The sequence below is a fragment of the Salmo salar genome, chromosome 22 (genome assembly GCF_965601325.2).
Source record: "Salmo salar chromosome 22, fSalSal1, whole genome shotgun sequence".
Classification (NCBI taxonomy): Eukaryota; Metazoa; Chordata; class Actinopteri; order Salmoniformes; family Salmonidae; genus Salmo; species Salmo salar.
The window spans coordinates 48,072,469-48,091,161 of record NC_138312.1 but is presented as its reverse complement, the minus strand read 5'-3'; the positions used below and the strand labels follow the sequence as shown (position 1 = coordinate 48,091,161).

The 18,693-nt window shown below is 43.5% G+C and overlaps 1 protein-coding gene across 2 annotated transcripts in view; it reads left to right on the top strand.

The window, feature by feature from the left end:
* The window catches only part of LOC106583601 (disks large-associated protein 4), a 216,127-nt gene extending 198,144 nt beyond the window's left edge, over positions 1–17,983 (top strand). For both annotated transcript variants that reach the window (XM_045705451.2, XM_045705450.2), the window contains 2 exons: positions 2,912–3,076; positions 9,017–17,983. In XM_045705451.2, coding sequence (XP_045561407.2) covers positions 2,912–3,076; positions 9,017–9,256 — 405 coding nt within the window. In that variant the 3' untranslated portion in view covers positions 9,257–17,983. The remainder of the gene's footprint in view (positions 1–2,911; positions 3,077–9,016) is intronic.
* Positions 17,984–18,693: the final 710 nt, after the last annotated feature.

Sequence of the window (18,693 nt, the reverse complement as noted above, 5' to 3'; positions counted from 1 at the left end):
ACATGACAGCCCGCTTGAAGTTTGCCAAAAGGCACCTAATGGACTCAGACCATGAGAAACAAGATTCTCTAATCTGATGAAACCAATATTTAACTCTTTGGCCTGAATGCCAAGCGTCACGTATGAAAACCTGGCACCCATCCCTACAGTGAAGCGTGATGTTGGCAGCATCATGCTGTGGGGGATGTTTTTCTGCGGCAGGGACTGGGAGACTAGTCAGGATTGAGGGAAGATAAACGAAGCAAAGTATATTCTTGATGAAAACTTGCTCAGGACCTCAGACTGGGGCGAAGGTTCACCTTCCAACAGGATAACGACCCTAAGCACACAGCCAAAACATTGCAGGAGTGGCTTCGGGACAAGTCTCTTGAGTGTACTTGAGTGGCCCAGCCAGAGCCAGGACTTGAACCCGATTGAACATCTCTGGAGAGACCTGAAAATAGCTGTTCAGTGACGCTCCCCATACAACCTGATAGAGCTTGAGAGGCTCTGCAGAGAAGAATGGTAAAAACTCCCCAAATACAGGTGTGCCAAGCTTGTAAACGTCATACCCAAGAAGACTCGAGGCTGTAATCGCTGCCAAAGGTGCTTCAACAAAGTACTGAGTAAAGGGTCTGAATACTTATGTAAAGGTCATATTTCAGTTTTTTACTTTAATACAATTGCAAAAATGTCTAAACCTGTTTTTGCTTTGTCATTATGGGGTATTGTGTGTAGATTGTATTTTTTTCCTCAACAATTTAACCCGTTTTAGAATAAGGCTGTAACGTAACAAAATGTTAAATACTTTCCGAATGCACTGTACATGACCAGAAAACCCCTTACATTGCCAGATAATCATCCATCCCACACCCTTGTTTACTTTACTTTGTTAAGTTTATTTTTACATGGACAGTGCACATTGATCAACATTTCTGAAAAAGTGCTAGTTTTAGCCAGGCCTGCTAATTTTCGACCACAGTCCCTGGGCACACTTCATCACATCACTAGACAAACACATGCCAAATGGAAAGACACAGAGCTTAAATTTGGCTAGCTAAGTGACAAGCTGAATGCTAACAGACAGTAAGGTCAATGGAGAAGTGATTGATGGGACTTTTTCCAGACCTGAGTGGTTAAACTATCGTGAGTGGTTAAACTATTGTAAGGGGTGGACATGGCTGTATCGTTCTGAGGGCAGGTCTGCCGGTTTTGACTAAGATAAATAACTTTTCGTAGCAGGTTAGGAGAATTAACGTGGCAGGTTAGGAGAATGCTTAGGGTTAGCTAAAATGCTAAAATTGTTGCAGACACGACTCGAACATCTTGCTACAACCAGGCCTGCCCGTGGAACTGTCTTGGTTTACACTAATGTGATGCTGTGTAGACATGTCTCTTTGTATCACGTCACTCTACTGATCTCTGTACAGGGTACTCAGACAGACATCCCCAATTATTAGGATAAGACTAACCTCAGGTTGACGGTCTGCAAACGCCTGCATTTTGTTGGTAGCATTCTCTGACTGTTAGCTATTCTCAGTGGAAATTCAATGTCATCATATTCGGAATGTATTATGTTCTCTCAAATGAGAGAGACTAGCAGTTATTCAGACAGAGGACCGACAATCTAAGGTTGTTAATGCAGTTTTAATGAATAATGATAATCTCGTCATGAAGCTCAGTGTAAGTATCAGAGTAGCAAGGGCTACTGATTGTGTTGGATGAGTCGGTTATAATAGGAGTCTATTTTAATGCAGCCATATTATTGAACTCATGTTTTGTATTAATGGTTGTGTAGTGAACCTTTTAGGTTAGCGATTAATTGTGAAATGATGTGCTTATCCTGATAAAATTCTATGAAAGGGCACCCTGATCCAAAATAAGCTGAACCATTGTACCATTTCAAAAAGAGTTTGACATCCAGAAAATTTTGGTTCCTATTTGTAAAAAAACAAATATTTTGTATTTATGGACAATTTCCTATGGATGCTTTTCATATCATGACACAGGAAGTCACTTTTTGCATGCTAGTGCTACCATCTTTTGTTGTGTTTTTTTTTTCTGTGTGTTCTCCTATTTGAAGATCCAGAATACAGAATTAGCATGATAAAAACATGGCGGAGAGTTGAGTCAAAAGGCTCTGGATAAGGGCTCAAACCCCAGTCTAGTTGCAGCTGCAAAGATGCTGTGTGGGCAAAAAACACAAGCAGACCAAACCATAACAAAGAGCATTAGTAACAGAATGAGTGAGTCAGGTGGGGGAAAAAACGATGGGTTACGGTATGTAGCCCCGGTTCTCTGAAGGAAATTAGGGCGTTATCTCACTATGGGGAATGCTAGAGAGGACGTGTCCAATAATGAGATGTCACACCGAGTCGACTGAAAGAGAACAAGTCGAAGTGTGACTGTCAACCCATCCATCTGCTCTGACTGACTTATTTTACATACTTTAAAAGGAGATAAGGCAAAACAGAGTGCCTCCCAATTCCATACGGTTTATGTGAAGTGGTCAGTCACTTCAAGTGTTCACCTTTAAAAAAAAATTCTTCATAGGGAAATCTAAGAATAGTCCCAATAAAGCAGTATAAGTTTTTTTACAGGCATACATTAAACGATAATATAGTAGCATCAGCATCCACACCTTCCAACAGAATACATACACAGTATCTACCCAGAAAAAGTCAGAAGGAATTCAACTATTCAGTTTGAGTTCTCCTGTCATTGTGTTGTAGGACAGCTCCCTCTAGTGTCAAAGTGGACAAAGCAACACTGAATTAATTTCACTCTCCTCTTTTCAATCTCATCTTCATGCCTCTCTCCTTTTCTCCCTTTCTGCCCTTCTTACATCCTCTCTCTTCACTATTTCTTTATTTTCTTCCACTTTCCCACACCTCTCTTTCTCCCCCATTTTCTCCTTTCTCCCTCCCTTTAGAATGTGAACGCCAACCTGCGGCCCACAGCCCAGGACCTGGCAGGCTTCTGGGACCTGCTGCAGCTCTCCATCGAGGACATCAGCCTCAAGTTTGATGAGCTCTACCACCTGAAGTCCAGCGACTGGCAGCCCCCTGCTGTGGCCCACTCGCCCCCCGAGCGGAAGGTACTTCCCACCCCTGCTGCCCAGTGCACAGGCTGGGGTAGGAAAGCCGCCGAAACCGGCCTCTCTCCTCCCTCCCCTCTCACTTCCCCCCTCCCTATGTGAAGTGAACACTAAAAGGGGCTTTCCAGCCCAATGTGAAGGGGCTTGAGAGAAGGCACCTCCCTTTACACATGCATGGGGCTCAATCTCAAAGAGGACAGTTTATGACTGTTTCTGCGGTTTACGCCCCTCCTTTGAGAATGCATGTCGGGGTACAAGACATGCTCTGCTCTGATGTCTTAAGTATGGTAATGGCAGAGCTGCATCACGTCATGGAATGTGGCCTGGCTTTCCGCTCTCTCTTGTGTGTGTACCAGAAGTCCTTACAAGGATAGTAAAACAAGGAAAATTCGGACAAGAGGGGACATTTGGCTGGTCTCCACAAGGAAAAAGGCTATTTTAGGGTTAAGGTTAGGGTTATGTTAAGGCATGTGTCAAACTCATTCGACGGAGGGCTGAGTGTCTTCGGACTTTCGCTCCTCCCTTGTACTTAATTGATGAATTAAGGTATCTAATTAGTAAAGAACTCTCATCACCTGGTTGTGTAGGTCTTAATTTAAAGGAAAAAACAAAAACTCGCAGAAACATTTACATTTAAGTCATTTCGCAGACGCTCTTATCCAGAGCGATTTACAGTAGTGAATGCATACATTTCATACTTTTTATTTTTTTTATTTTTACATACTAGGCCAGCCATGGAATGAATTTGACACCCCTGTTTAAGGGTTAGGTTTAGGGGTTAGGAAAAATATGATTTTGAATGGGAATCAATTGTTTTGTCCCCATAAGGATAGTAAAGTGAGTGTGTGAGGGAGAGCTCTTTGTGACTATGTGTATACGTGAATATATAGTTAATTTTGGGTGTGTGTGTGTGTGTGTGTCTCTGTCTCTCTGTGTGCGACACTGCATGTGGGGTTGGTAGGGGGTGATTAGTTGGTATGATGCATGTGGGGTTGGTAGGGGGTGATTAGTTGGTATGATGCATGTGGGGGTGATGGGGGTGATTAGTTGGTATGATGCATGTGGGGGTGGTAGGGGGTGATTAGTTGGTATGATGCATGTGGGGGTGATAGGCGGTGATTAGTTGGTATGATGCATGTGGGGGTGATAGGGGGTGATTAGTTGGTATGATGCATGTGGGGGTGATAGGGGGTGATTAGTTGGTATGATGCATGTGGGGGTGGTAGGGGTGATTAGTTGGTATGATGCATGTGGGGGTGGTAGGGGGTGATTAGTTGGTATGATGCATGTGGGGGTGGTAGGGGGTGATTAGTTGGTATGATGCATGTGGGGGTAGTAGGGGGTGATTAGTTGGTATGATGCATGTGGGGGTGGTAGGGGGTGATTAGTTTATGATGCATGTGGGGGTGGTAGGGGGTGATTAGTTGGTATGATGCATGTGGGGGTGATAGGGGGTGATTAGTTGGTATGATGCATGTGGGGGTGGTAGGGGGTGATTAGTTGGTATGATGCATGTGGGGGTGGTAGGGGGTGATTAGTTGGTATGATGCGTGTGGGGGTGGTGGGGGGGTGATTAGTTGGTATGATATGTGTGGGGGTGGTAGGGGGTGATTAGTTGGTATGATGCGTGTGGGGGTGGTAGGGGGTGATTAGTTGGTATGATGCATGTGGGGGTGGTAGGGGGTGATTAGTTGGTATGATGCATGTGGGGGTGGTAGGGGGTGATTAGTTGGTATGATGCATGTGGGGGTGGTAGGGGGTGATTAGTTGGTATGATGCATGTGGGGGTGATAGGGGGTGATTAGTTGGTATGATGCATGTGGGGGTGATAGGGGGTGATTAGTTGGTATGATGCATGTGGGGGTGATAGGGGGTGATTAGTTGGTATGATGCATGTGGGGGTGGTAGGGGTGATTAGTTGGTATGATGCATGTGGGGGTGGTAGGGGGTGATTAGTTGGTATGATGCATGTGGGGGTGGTAGGGGGTGATTAGTTGGTATGATGCATGTGGGGGTAGTAGGGGGTGATTAGTTGGTATGATGCATGTGGGGGTGGTAGGGGGTGATTAGTTTATGATGCATGTGGGGGTGGTAGGGGGTGATTAGTTGGTATGATGCATGTGGGGGTGATAGGGGGTGATTAGTTGGTATGATGCATGTGGGGGTGGTAGGGGGTGATTAGTTGGTATGATGCATGTGGGGGTGGTAGGGGGTGATTAGTTGGTATGATGCGTGTGGGGGTGGTGGGGGGGTGATTAGTTGGTATGATATGTGTGGGGGTGGTAGGGGGTGATTAGTTGGTATGATGCATGTGGGGGTGGTAGGGGGTGATTAGTTGGTATGATGCATGTGGGGGTGGTAGGGGGTGATTAGTTGGTATGATGCATGTGGGGGTGGTAGGGGGTGATTAGTTGGTATGATGCATGTGGGGGTGGTAGGGGGTGATTAGTTGGTATGATGCGTGTGGGGGTGGTGGAGGGGTGATTAGTTGGTATGATGTGCGTGGGGGTGGTAGGGGGGGTGATTAGTTGGTATGATGTAGGGGGGGTGATTAGTTGGTATGATGTGGGGGGTGATTAGTTGGTATGATGTAGGGGGGGTGATTAGTTGGTATGATGTGGGGGGGTGATTAGTTGGTATGATGTGGGGGGGTGATTAGTTGGTATGATGTGGGGGGGTGATTAGGTGGTATGATGCATGTGGCGGTTGTGATTAGTTGGTATGATGCGTGTGGAGGTGGTGGGGGGTGTTATTAGGTGGTATGATGCGTGTGGAGGTGGTGGGGGGGTGATTAGCTGGAATGATGCGTTTGGAGGTGGTGGGGTTGTGATTAGTTGGTATGATGCGTGTGGAGGTGGTGGGGGGTGTTATTAGGTGGTATGATGCGTGTGGAAGTGGTGGGGGGGTGATTAGGTGGTGTGATGTGGGTGGAAGTGGTGGGGAGGTGATTAGGTGGTGTGATGTGGGTGGAGGTGGTGGGGGGGTGATTAGGTGGTATGATGTGGGTGGAGGTGGTGGGGGGTGTTTAGCTGGTATGATGCAGGTGGGGGGGGTGATTAGGTGGTGTGATGTGGGTGGAAGTGGTGGGGGGGTGATTAGGTGGTATGATGCGGGTGGAGGTGGTAGGGTGATTAGCTGATATGATGCGGGTGGTGGGGTGATTAGGTGGTATGATGCGGGTGGAGGTGGTAGGGTGATTAGCTGGTATGATGCGGGTGGGGGGGTGATTAGGTGGTGTGATGCGGGTGGAGGTGGTGGGGTGATTAGGTGGTATGATGCATGTGGAGGTGGTAGGGGAGTGATTAGGTGGTATGATGCGTGTAGGGGTGGTAGGGGGGTAATGAGTTTGTAGATTGAGTGAAGTGGTACACTACCATTCAAACGTTTGGGGTCACTTAGAAATGTCCTTGTTTTTGAAAGAAAAACACTTTTTTTTTTGTTCCATTTAAAATAACATCAAATTGATCAGAAATACAGTGTAGACATTGTTAATGTTGTAAATGACTATTGTTGCTGGAAACGTCAGATTTTTTTATGGAATATCCACATAGGCGTACAGAGGCCCATTATCAACAACCATCACTCCTGTGTTCCAATGGCACGTTGTTAGCTAATCTAAGTTTATAATTTTAAAAGGCTAATTGATCATTAGAAAACCCTTTTGCAATTATGTTAGCACAGCTGAAAACTGTTGTCCTGATTAAAGAAGCAATAAAACTGGCCTTCTTTAAACTAGTTGAGTATCTGGAGCATCAGCATTCGTGGGTTCGATTACAGGCTCAAAATTGCCAGAAACAAATAACTTTATTCTGAAACTCGTCAGTCTCTGAAGATCTCGTACAATGCTGTGTACTACTCCCTTCACAAAACAGTGAAAACTGTCTCTAACCAGAATAGAAAGAGGAGTGGGAGGCCCCGGTGCACAACTGAGCAAGAGGACAAGAACATTAGAGTGTCTATTTTGAGAAACAGATGCCTCACAAGTCGTCAACTGGCAGCTTCATTAAATAGTACCCACAAAACACCAGTCTCAATGTCAACAGTGAAGAGGCGAATCCGGGATAATGGCCTTCTAGGCAGAGTTCCTCGTGTCCAGTGTGTGTTCTTTTGCCCATCTTACACTTTTCTTTTTTTGGCCAGTCTGAGATATGGCTTTTTCTTTGCAACTCTTCCTAGAAGGCCAGCATCCCGGATTCGCCTCTTCACTGTTGACGTTGAGACTGGTGTGTCGCAGTACTATTTAATGAAGCTGCCAGTTGAGGACTTGTAAGGCATCTGTTTCTCAAAATAGACACTCTAATGTTCTTGTCCTCTTGCTCAGTTGTGCACCGGGGCCTCCCACTCCTCTTTCTATTCTGGTTAGAGACAGTTTGCACTGTTGCAAAGAAAAAGCCATATCTCAGACTGGCCAAAAAAAAAGAAAAGTGTAAGATGGGCAAAAGAAAACACACTGGACAGAGGAACTCTGCCTAGAAGGCCATTATCCCGGATTCGCCTCTTCACTGTTGACATTGAGACTGGTGTTTTGTGGGTACTATTTAATGAAGCTGCCAGTTGAGGACTTGTGAGGCATCTGTTTCTCAAACTAGACACTCTAATATACTTGTCCTCTTGCTCAGTTGTGCACCGGGGCCTCCCACTCCTCTTTCTATTCTGGTTAGAGACAGTTTGCACTGTTTTGTGAAGAGAGTAGTACACAGCATTGTACGAGATCTTTAGTTTCTTGGCAATTTCTGGCATGGAATAGCCTTCATTTCTCCCAACAAGAATAGACTGACGAGTTTCAGAAGAAAGTTATTTGTTTCTGGCCATTTTGAGCCTGTAATCGAATTCACGAATGCTGATGCTCCAGATACTAGTCTGAAGGCCAGTTTTATTGCTTCTTTAAGCAGGACAACAGTTTTCAGCTGTGCTAACATAATTGCAAAAGGGTTTTCTAATGATCAATTAGACTTTTAAAATAATAAACTTGGATTAGCTAACACAACGTGCCATTGGAACACAGGAGTGATGGTTGCTGATAATGGGCCTCTGTACGCCTATGTAGATATTCCATTTAAAAAATCAGCCGTTTCCAGCTACAATAGTCATTTACAACATTAACAATGTCTACACTGTATTTCTGATCAATTTGATGTTATTTTAATGGACAAACAAATGTGCTTATCTTTCAAAAACAAGGACATTTCTAAGTGACCCCAAACTTTTGAGTAGTAGTGGATGTTTTGGTGGATGTGTGCTTCAACTACTTTGACTTCATGCCGCTATTTCACTATGACTGCAGTCAATTAAGTGTGGTTCATCCAATGTCCTCATTATAAAATGAATTCTTTAAGTACCAAAACAACCCCTAGCCCATACCCACTAGGCACTAGGTATATTTCAGAAGAGGTTATTGTTGTTTTGGGCTTCTGGGATCCAATATTAATTCAGTGTCTAGTCCAAGGAAGAGTTGCCATCAATGTCCTATATTTGGCTACACTGTCCATATTATGTCTATCTTGTCCGTAATTCTAGACTTCCTTGTACATATTTTGTAGAAACCATAATCAAACGTCACTGTCAAAGATTCATGTCTACCAAATGAAACTCACTATGCTCTTTTTTTATGACCTCTGTATTACCTTTCGTTGCTTCGTTGCTTTCGGAAGAAAACCTTGCATCTCCAAAACTGAAGCTTTTCAGGAAACAAAAAAAAGCAATATTTTACCATGTATGAACATACAAGCACAAAACTTCAGAAGTTGTTTCGAATACTTTTTCTTGGTCCTAAAGTCATAAAATCTTCAAAGTGGGGAGTTACTCCTTTCAATTCATCAACAAAAAAAGGTTTTCTTTCAACAGCAACAACGCCTTGCATCCTCACTCTCCCCCCCCCAATTGTCTCTTCTGTTTCCTTGTGGTTGACGGTTGACTTCGTCCATTGCGGCCCACCACTAGGAGGACCAGAAAGAGCCCCCTCCTCCAGTGCCAAAGAAGCCCGTTAAGGGGAGGCCGGTGCTGGGACGTGAGAAGAGCGTTGACTCCGCCTCTTCCACCTCTTCAGCGGAGAAGCACCGGACAGAGGCCCGCAAGCGCCTGCTGGCCGCCAAGAGGGCCGCCTCGGTTCGGCAGAACTCAGCCACAGAGAGTGCCGACAGTATCGAGATCTACGTCCCCGAGGCCCAAACACGTCTCTGAGAGGGAGATAGGAGGAACTGCCTCTGAGATGGAGGGTTGGGGTCTCCTCGCCAAACACACACAGGGTAGGCTGGTCCTGGTGGCAGCAAATCTAGATTAAGTGAGAAAGAGAGGAAACAAGAAAATAAAAACTATTGGGCTGTAGACTATGGGGAACTCGTCTCCTCTCACGAGACTGCCATGGAAAAACCTCAACCACAAACTTTGTTACGATTGTTAGTACTCTTGATTATTACGAAAATTATAAAAATGGTTATTGATGATATTATTATCTCCTAAAGAAACTATATCAAGACTGTTTTAGGTGTACCTGTATCTTGGCTATAACAGATCTAATAAGCGGACAGAGTAAGCATTTGTGCTTTTCGCCGCCCCTGACTCCCTCCCCCCATGCCTTGGCCAACCCGTAGTTTGCACAACGCCACCATGTGGTTTAATGTACACACTTACTCAGAGGAGCACACACACACACATGCTTCAGACCCTCCACTATCTATGTCTTCCTGGTATTTTTTTGTTTTATTTGTTTTGTAAGAGCCCCTTGCCTGCATTCAAAGCAGTTCTAGATTCTAAGAGGTTTTGGAGAGCAGGGAACCGAGAACTAAGGGTGAAAATAGGGGATTGGGGTATTTAATGACAAGTATCACCACTTGTATAAGTGAGATCTATTGAAAGCACAATTGATGTTTACTTAGTTCATTTTTTGTTTTTTTAAAAAGGCATATGATTTATTTTTTAATATAACATTTTAGGCACTTAACTGACTCAAAACACACTCACAAGTCAATATTTTCTGGAATGTAATTTCAATATCCTACTATTCCATTGAGATGAAATTGTTTTCTGCCATTTTGGTTTTAGGATGTATTCATCAGCCAATGTCCACAGTCCCATGACAATGGCCTCGCTTTGTACTTTCATTTCTTTGTATTGCCTTGTGAATTTATTTGTAGGTCATATTCATTAGGCAGTTAATCAGTTTCACCTTTTGCTACGGTATGCCCTAATGAATAATATCATGGTGTGGGTATATCAGAGCAATTGAACATAATTCAGGTTAGAGTGAAGGACCAGGACCACCTTTTGAGAACAATCCCACTGTGCAAAATGTGTTTAAGTCTGCATTGTTTCCTCAATGTTTCAAGATACTTTACCAGCGTAATGATGTTGCATCATTGTGGCTATTTCATTGAACATTTAAAAAGCCAGTAGGTTTTTAAAGTAGGTACTTCCAGCAACTCAAGCTGGGTTGCAGCAATATCACAGGAATTGAAAGGTTAGAGGGGTTTCTTTCCCCCAACTTCTGCCCCAGCGTCTCTCTCTGCAATTAACCTTTTGTTTTTTGTCGTCACTGTATTTCAATGAGTAAATTAGTTGGCGCAGGTGCGTTTCCCACATGGGACCATCACTCAATATACATGGAAAAACATGTGGTCCATTCCACTATGAAATTCCAGTCACTCCAACCATGATTTGAATTGCCCTCCTATAGAGAATTTAAATGTAATTAAGCCCAATTTGGACTTGTAGTTAAGCATTAATTAACTTTGACTAATGGCTGCACACTGCACTCGCCAATGGGAATTTGTTATTGATACATTACACTGAATATTCAGTACTACTATAGTTATTTTCTACTGTATGGTGCGGCAGGTAGCCGAGCGGTTAAGAGCATTTGGCCAGTAACCGAATGGTCGCTGGTTTGAATCCCCAAGCCGACTTGGTAAAAAAATTCTGTCTGTGCCCTTTAGCAAGGCACTTGAGCCTAATTACTCCTGTAAGTCGCTCTAGATAAGTGTCTGCTAAATGACTAAAATCATGTAAGTGTAATATATTTTTCCACATCATGGATCTTGACCAGACACCCTCTTGAAAAGAGATGGCTAGAGAAAGGAAAGGAGACAAGGGAAGGGACTAGGAGAGGAAACCCTATCTGACTATTGAGATGCTTCAGTGACACTGTGTGAAACTAGGAAGTTGTTATTTTATCCTCCTACTGGTCATATTTTGCACTACATCTCAATTGTCCATGACACTTTTGGAGGGAACAATTTCATCCTGGAATGAAGAGAAGAAACTGTTTTTTTTTTTATTTGTTCAACGAAGCGCCCTGTCATATTGCTGTCTACCATTGTTGTTTTTGTTAAATATCATCCCCAAATGCCTACACTTTTTAATTGAGACAAATCATTAAATCTCTATTACATTACATAAATGTCATTTCTTTGCCATCCTTTGTTTTTGAAAATGCTGTTGTTGGTACAAAAAAAGAAAAACATTATCATTGTGCCTCTATGGGAAGTAAGTAAGCTGATTCACTCTTTTAATAGGCCTGTGAAAGTGGTATGGGGGCCTCCCGAGTGGCGCAGCGGTCTAAGGCACTGCATCGTAGGCATCACTACAGACTTGGGTTCGATACCAGGCTGTGTCACAACCGGCTGTGACTGGGAGACCCATGATGCGGCGCACAATTGGCCCAGTGTCGTCCAGGTTAGGGGAGGGTTTGGCTGGCCTGGAATTCCTTGTCCCATCGCGCTCTAGCGGCTCCTTGTGGCGGGCCGGGCGCCTGCAAGCTGACCCCAGTCACCAGCTGGACGGTGTTTCCTCCTACAAATTGGTGCAGCTGGCTTCTGAGTTAAGCGAGCAGTGTGTCAAGAAGCAGTGTGGCTTGGCAGGGTCGTGTTTCGGAGGATGCATTGGCTCTCAACCTTAGCCTCTCCAGAGTCCGTAGGGGAGTTGCAGCGATGGGACAAGACTGTAACTACCAATTGGCTATCACAAAATTGAGGAGGAAAAAATAAATTAAAAAGAAAGTGGAATGGAAAATGGTTCCAGGCAAGTGATAAAAAAATGTAATCTAACAAAACCTATTAAAATTGTCAAATATCAAATGATCATAACATATTCTCTGTTTGTGGTTGAGAGATCAAGAAAGTTTGAGTCTCACTGTAGGTATTTGATTGTCCAAAGTTGTGTAGGGTGATGTTGCTCCTAGATGCTGATCTTGGGTAAGTTTTGCATTTCCCCCACATGGTTAAAGTTAAGACTGGAGGGGGGAAGCTGATGCTAGATCTGTACCTAGCAGAAACTTTAGCCTGGAGTGCCACAGTCAGGTTAAAAAGATCTCACTTGCCAGACTCAGAGTGAACTGTATACTAACAGTGAACAGCATTTTTTAACAGTTGGTCATCACAAACATGCTTTCCACCATATATTTCCAACCAATAGTAGTTTTTATATCAAATTATGACTTCAAATGACTAACCATTGTATTTGCATAAACATGTCTGCTAAATGGCATATACACTGAGTATACTAAACATTAGGACCACCTTCCTACTATTGAGATGCAACCCCTCATCCCCTTTTGCCCTCAGAACAGTCTCAAGTTGTCAGGGCATGGACTCTACAAGGTGTCAAAAGGGTTCCACAGGGATACTGGCCCATGTTGACTCCAATGCTTCCCACAGTTGTGTCAAGTTGGCTGGATGTCCTTTAAGTGGTGGACCGTTCTTGATACACACAGGAAACTGTTGAGTGTGAAAAACCCAGCAGCGTTGCAGTTGTTGACACAAACCGGTGAGCTTGGCACATACTACCATACCCCGTTCAAAGGCACTAAAATATTTTGTCTTGCCCATTCACCTTCTGAAAGGCACACATACACAATCCATATCTCAATTGTCTCCAGGCTTAAAAATCCTTATTTAACCTGTCTCCTCCCCGTCTACACTGATTTGAAGTGACATCGATAAGGGATCATAGACTATCCAGGTGAAGCTATGTCATGGAAAGAGAAGGTGTTCCTAATTATTTTGTATACTCAATGTATTTCTGTGTTACTTTCTTAGTCGTGTGAGAAAACACATGCAGTTTTCATGGCTAGGGCATACACATGGCTAGGGCATACACATGGCTAGGGCATACACATGGCTAGGGCATACAGTAGTGGCTAGGGCATACACATGGCTAGGGCATACAGTAGTGGCTAGGGCATACACATGGCTAGGGCATACAGTAGTGGCTAGGGTGGCTAGGGCATACACATGGCTAGGGCATACAGTAGTGGCTAGGGCATACACATGGCTAGGGCATACAGTAGTGGCTAGGGCATACAGTAGTGGCTAGGGCATACACATTGCTAGGGCATACAGTAGTGGCTAGGGCATACACATGGCTAGGGCATACAGTTGTGGCTAGGGTGGCTAGGGCATACATATGGCTAGGCCATACAGTAGTGGCTAGGGCATACACATGGCTAGGGCATACAGTAGTGGCTAGGGTGGCTAGGGCATACACATGGCTAGGGCATACAGTAGTGGCTAGGGCATACACATGGCTAGGGCATACAGTAGTGGCTAGGGCATACACGTGGCTAGGGCATACAGTAGTGGCTAGGGCATACACATGGCTAGGGCATACAGTACTGGCTAGGGCATACACATGGCTAGGGCATACAGTAGTGGCTAGGGCATACAGTAGTGGCTAGGGTGGCTAGGGCATACACATGGCTAGGGCATACAGTAGTGGCTAGGGCATACACATGGCTAGGGCATACAGTAGTGGCTAGGGCATACAGTAGTGGCTAGGGCATACACATTGCTAGGGCATACAGTAGTGGCTAGGGCATACAGTAGTGGCTAGGGCATACACATGGCTAGGGCATACAGTAGTGGCTAGGGTGGCTAGGGCATACATATGGCTAGGGCATACAGTAGTGGCTAGGGCATACACATGGCTAGGGCATACAGTAGTGGCTAGGGTGGCTAGGGCATACACATGGCTAGGGCATACAGTAGTGGCTAGGGCATACACATGGCTAGGGCATACACGTGGCTAGGGCATACAGAGTGATAGGAAGGGAACTCTCCACCTACGTTTGTACTGTGTAGGTCAAACTCAACTTTATTAAACGGGTTGTTTGCTCCTCGTCAGGCCTTAGAACAGCCCTTAGTTGAGTTATTTACGTGATAGTCCCTGGGTTCTCATGCCTTATTGCTTCACCAATTTATTCCGGTTCATCTGAGCATAATTCGTTTTCTTTACATTTCTTCTCCTTGTCCCCCATATTTGTTGTGCTACATCAAATGGCCAGCAAATGAACACTACCTTTCCCTGCTAATCAATTAATGGTTCTTATGTTACAATGGCTCCGTCATTTGGAAGATGGTGCTTGCAACACCAGGGTCTCTGCATGGGCCACATACTATGTCTTCACTTGAATAAAAAGGACATTCACTTTTACTCAACCATATGTTGCTTGTTACCTAGTTGCTCCATGTCTCTTTTAAATTTGTTGTTGTATTTTTCCCCCCACCTCCACAGTGAGCTTGAGGCTTTGCATTGGAAAGGCCTGGCTGTATTGGCCATCATCCACTCCCTCCTGGGAAGAGATCTCTCTTGATTGCAGGCTATTGTTTGCTGTTGTGTGTTTGCCTAAGCTGCTAATGGCCCCTTTACTCTGCTTAGTAAAAGGTGGGGTGTCAATGGCTCTGGTCCCTCTCTGGTTGAGGCATCTGAATGCTCCTCCATTTGAGCATGGCTCCAATCGTTAGCGCCTCCAGGCTTTGTGTGACAGTGGTCTGTCGTTGGTATGATCCTTTACCAAGGTGGGGTTTGTGTGACTGCGTCTGTTAAGTTGTGTTCTTGATTTGCTGTTGTGACCAACGAAGTTAGTATTGGCTATTTGTTTTTCCATTGCTAGTTCTGGAACCGCCCTAACTATTTTCTGATGTTCTTGTAGTCCAACGACATGTACAAGGATTTGGACACAATCTGTTATAACATATAACATGCTCTTTTTTAACAATATATAGGATTCCCGCTAGATTGCAAAGAGATGATTTACATCGAATGGAGTTAAAAGAAAATAATGTAATTTCCATACAGGATTTACCCCAGTGTTTTACCCAAAAGGCTCAGACCTTTCTGTTTCCATCTACGTTGGCCAGCACCCGTGTCTCACTGAGTCATGGCTCCAGCGGACCTGCTCTCACTTGGGGCCAAAGCCAGGCCACTGGTACTTTTCAGCCTTCATTTACATAACAATGACTAAGTGTGAACTTTAACACCTTCTCACAAAGCAACTGTTTTGATTATGCAGAGGTTGTTGATTCTGCTCTTCACAAGTCCTCAATGTCAGCCCTAGCTATGGAAACAATTTCCCTAGTATATCATAAGGGTGTATACACTAGTGTAACACTGATGTTACAGTCGAAAAGCAGACTGTATCCATATTGATAGCATTGGATGTCCCCATCACTAACCTGGGGCATTCAGGGATTCTGAGTGGCGCAGCGGTCTAAGGCACTGAATCGCAGTGCTAGAGGCGTCACTACAGACCTGGGTTTGAACCCGGGCTGTATCACTACCGGCTGTGATCAGGAGTCCCATAGGGCGGCGCACAATTGGCCCAGTGTTGTCCAGGTTAGGGGAGGGTTTGGCCGGGGTAGGCCATCATTGTAAATAAGAATTTGTTCTTAACTGACTTGCCTAGTTAAATAAACAAAAATATATAAAAAGTTGGTGGTCCCCTTTTGGCACTCAAAAAACCCTCTCACACATTGATAAAGGGCAGTTGGAAATACTGTTCCCAAGTGGTCTCCCATTGAAGCTCTAACCAGGCCCAATCCTGCTTAGCTTCAGACGAAAGAGATTGGTCGACCCTACCAGCTGTATTTTGATTTGAGTCTGTGCCTGACTGGAATTTAAATAATTCAATATGCATATGGGGAGAGTGAGAGAGAGACGTATGTCAAGGACAGAAAGCTATTACAGGGTAACAGAGAGACAGTCCGCTGCTGCTCTAATCTGCAAAGACATGAATACGTAAATGACAGAAACTATCTGTCACTGAGAGACTATGGGAAGGAAAGGGGCTCGTCTCATACATTTAACAAGGCCCTGGTCCAATACACAAACCAGAGGACCACACCTAGGCCTATTTCATCAAGGTCCTGACTCTCTGTGAAAGATCATATCCTATGGCACACTGTTGAAGTGTTTTAAACCATAGTGACATGCATACAGTACCCCTTCATTTTGTTGTTGTATGCTATTGTTTTGGAGATATATGCCTAGCCTAAGAGCATTGAATTGGTTTATTTATTCACATACTGTCGCATTTGCTTAAAATTACAAGGCTATTTATTCACTTTCCTAGTTTCCAGGTGAATTGGCTGTGGAATTTATAAAGAGCAGTTGGAAGTACTCTAAAACCAACAACAACAATTTCATCATGGTCTCTTTGGTGTGGATTACACGATGTGTGTACTGTATATTGACTTAATGTGTTCTATGAAACTGCATTTGGCCATGTTGTTTCTATGCGTTAAGTATTCACTTGATATTCCTATGTGTTTTAGGCCTACCAAACAATACATTTGTAGCAAACCTGACAAGGAAGAGATGTTTTAGACTGTCTTATAATTCACAGCTCTTGTATAATTCACAGCTCTTATATTTTCAAGACTTACAAAATGTGTAATGTGTGGCCATGGTCTGGGTTCTCTTTATTTAGTGTTGCTGTTCGCCTTTCACACCCTAACTCCCTATACTTCAGCAGGGTTTTTTTCTCTGTTTATTTTTAGGAGTTTTCACTGCGCCTGTTTTGACCCAACTCACCTCTGCTGTTAGTAAGTGTGAAATATTAGGGGAGGAAACAATATTTTTGGATGTGTTCACTATGGAATTCTAACTGCAGAAAAATTTCCTGTACATTTTTTGACAATTTCGAACTTCTAGAGGACATGACTGTTGTGGTGGACACTTGCCATACTCGCTTGGACAATACAGCAAACTAATAGCAAACTAATTTCTGTGAGACTGAAGTCCCTTTGAACTGATTTACAGTACATTACTCTCAACGCTAGGCTTTAACAAGACTTTTGAGGGGTTGTTGGGTCACAGCATTCCGGAAAGTGTAGCCCAAGGTAAGGGTACCTGTCAACCCACTCCCCTGGTTCAAAGGCCTACAAAGCAAAAAGAAGCCCCCCCTGAATTGTCTATACACTTTGGTTTGTACCCTTGGCCTACAAGGGTTGGGAGTGTGGAAGAACCAACACTCTTAGCAGAAGAGATATGTAGCAACAACAAAAAATTTACTATAACAAACAATAATGAAATATTTTATGAAACAAGCATATATTTTATTGACTAGGATTTGTTCAATTGATCATGCTTTACAAGTTAGGCTGTGTATGTCAGGGTTTCAGTTTAGTATAAAGGGTTGAGATAAAATGTGAATGAGTGGTTGTTTTGTTCATAAAATTAGATTTACTATGATTCTTGTATTTATATCTACTCTGGTAACATTAAAGCATATTGTGGAATAGTAAATGAAGTAAAATTGGTATATGTTAAGATGAACAGTTTATGATAAAGCAATTCCATAGCCTGGTCCCAGATCTGCTCGTGCTGTGTCTTGGCTTGCCAACTACTATGGTCATTGTCATGCAGCACAAACAGATCTGAGACCAGCTAGTAATTCCCCATGTGCTAATCAATTTATTTTATTTTAATGTAACCTTTATTTAACTAGGCAAGTCAAATCACCTTCTGTTGTAAATAAGAATGCAATCTGAATGCAGAGAACCACTCCATCTTTTACAATGCTGTAGATTTATTTATACAATTACAATGAGCTCATTTGTTCAAATATGTACTGTAAAATACTATGAAGAGAGAATATCATTCAATAAAATGCACACAATACTTTCTCAAAACGTTCACAGTGGTTATTTTGTTAATCCTCTATCGGGTTGATGGTGTCAGAGATGATTGTATTATAGTGAGTAATGTGATTATTATAATCTACACAAGGCTATAGTCTATAATCTAATCTAGTCAATCTAGAGATTGTAGTCTGTCTAGTGCGTCATTTGGTTGGTCTTCCACACCAGTGACTGTTTACAGTCTTGTCACATTGTATTATCACATAATGCAAATTCCTACCTACGTGCGAGACAAAAACTAAAATAATAATGCCTGGCATGTAGATATTTTGCAGGGCAACAACAAGCTTTCAGAGGCAGCCCCACGTACAGCACCTTGAGTATTTTGCTGCATATGAAAGAGGATGGGAGCAAGGTGAGAAAGCCTCGACTTTCTCCTGCAGTTGTTGGGAAGATTCTGCTGTTCTATTGACCAGATTTTTTACTGTTTATTACTGCATCCATTAGTGGCCGTGGCGCACTGTTGCTGTTAAGATTTTTGATCCCGTTTATGTAACAAGAAAATATGATCGTTTCAATTAAATAATAAACGCATATTCCGAGTACATGAGGAAATCCCCTTGGTTTACTGGCCACTATAATATGTTGGCAAAAAAGAGGTCGTGTGTGTTAATTTCAATAATGTCGGAAACAAAACAACATTATTCAATAAAATCTTGTACTGGATTTTGAATGAAATGCTTCGCCTGTCAGTCAGTCAGCAAT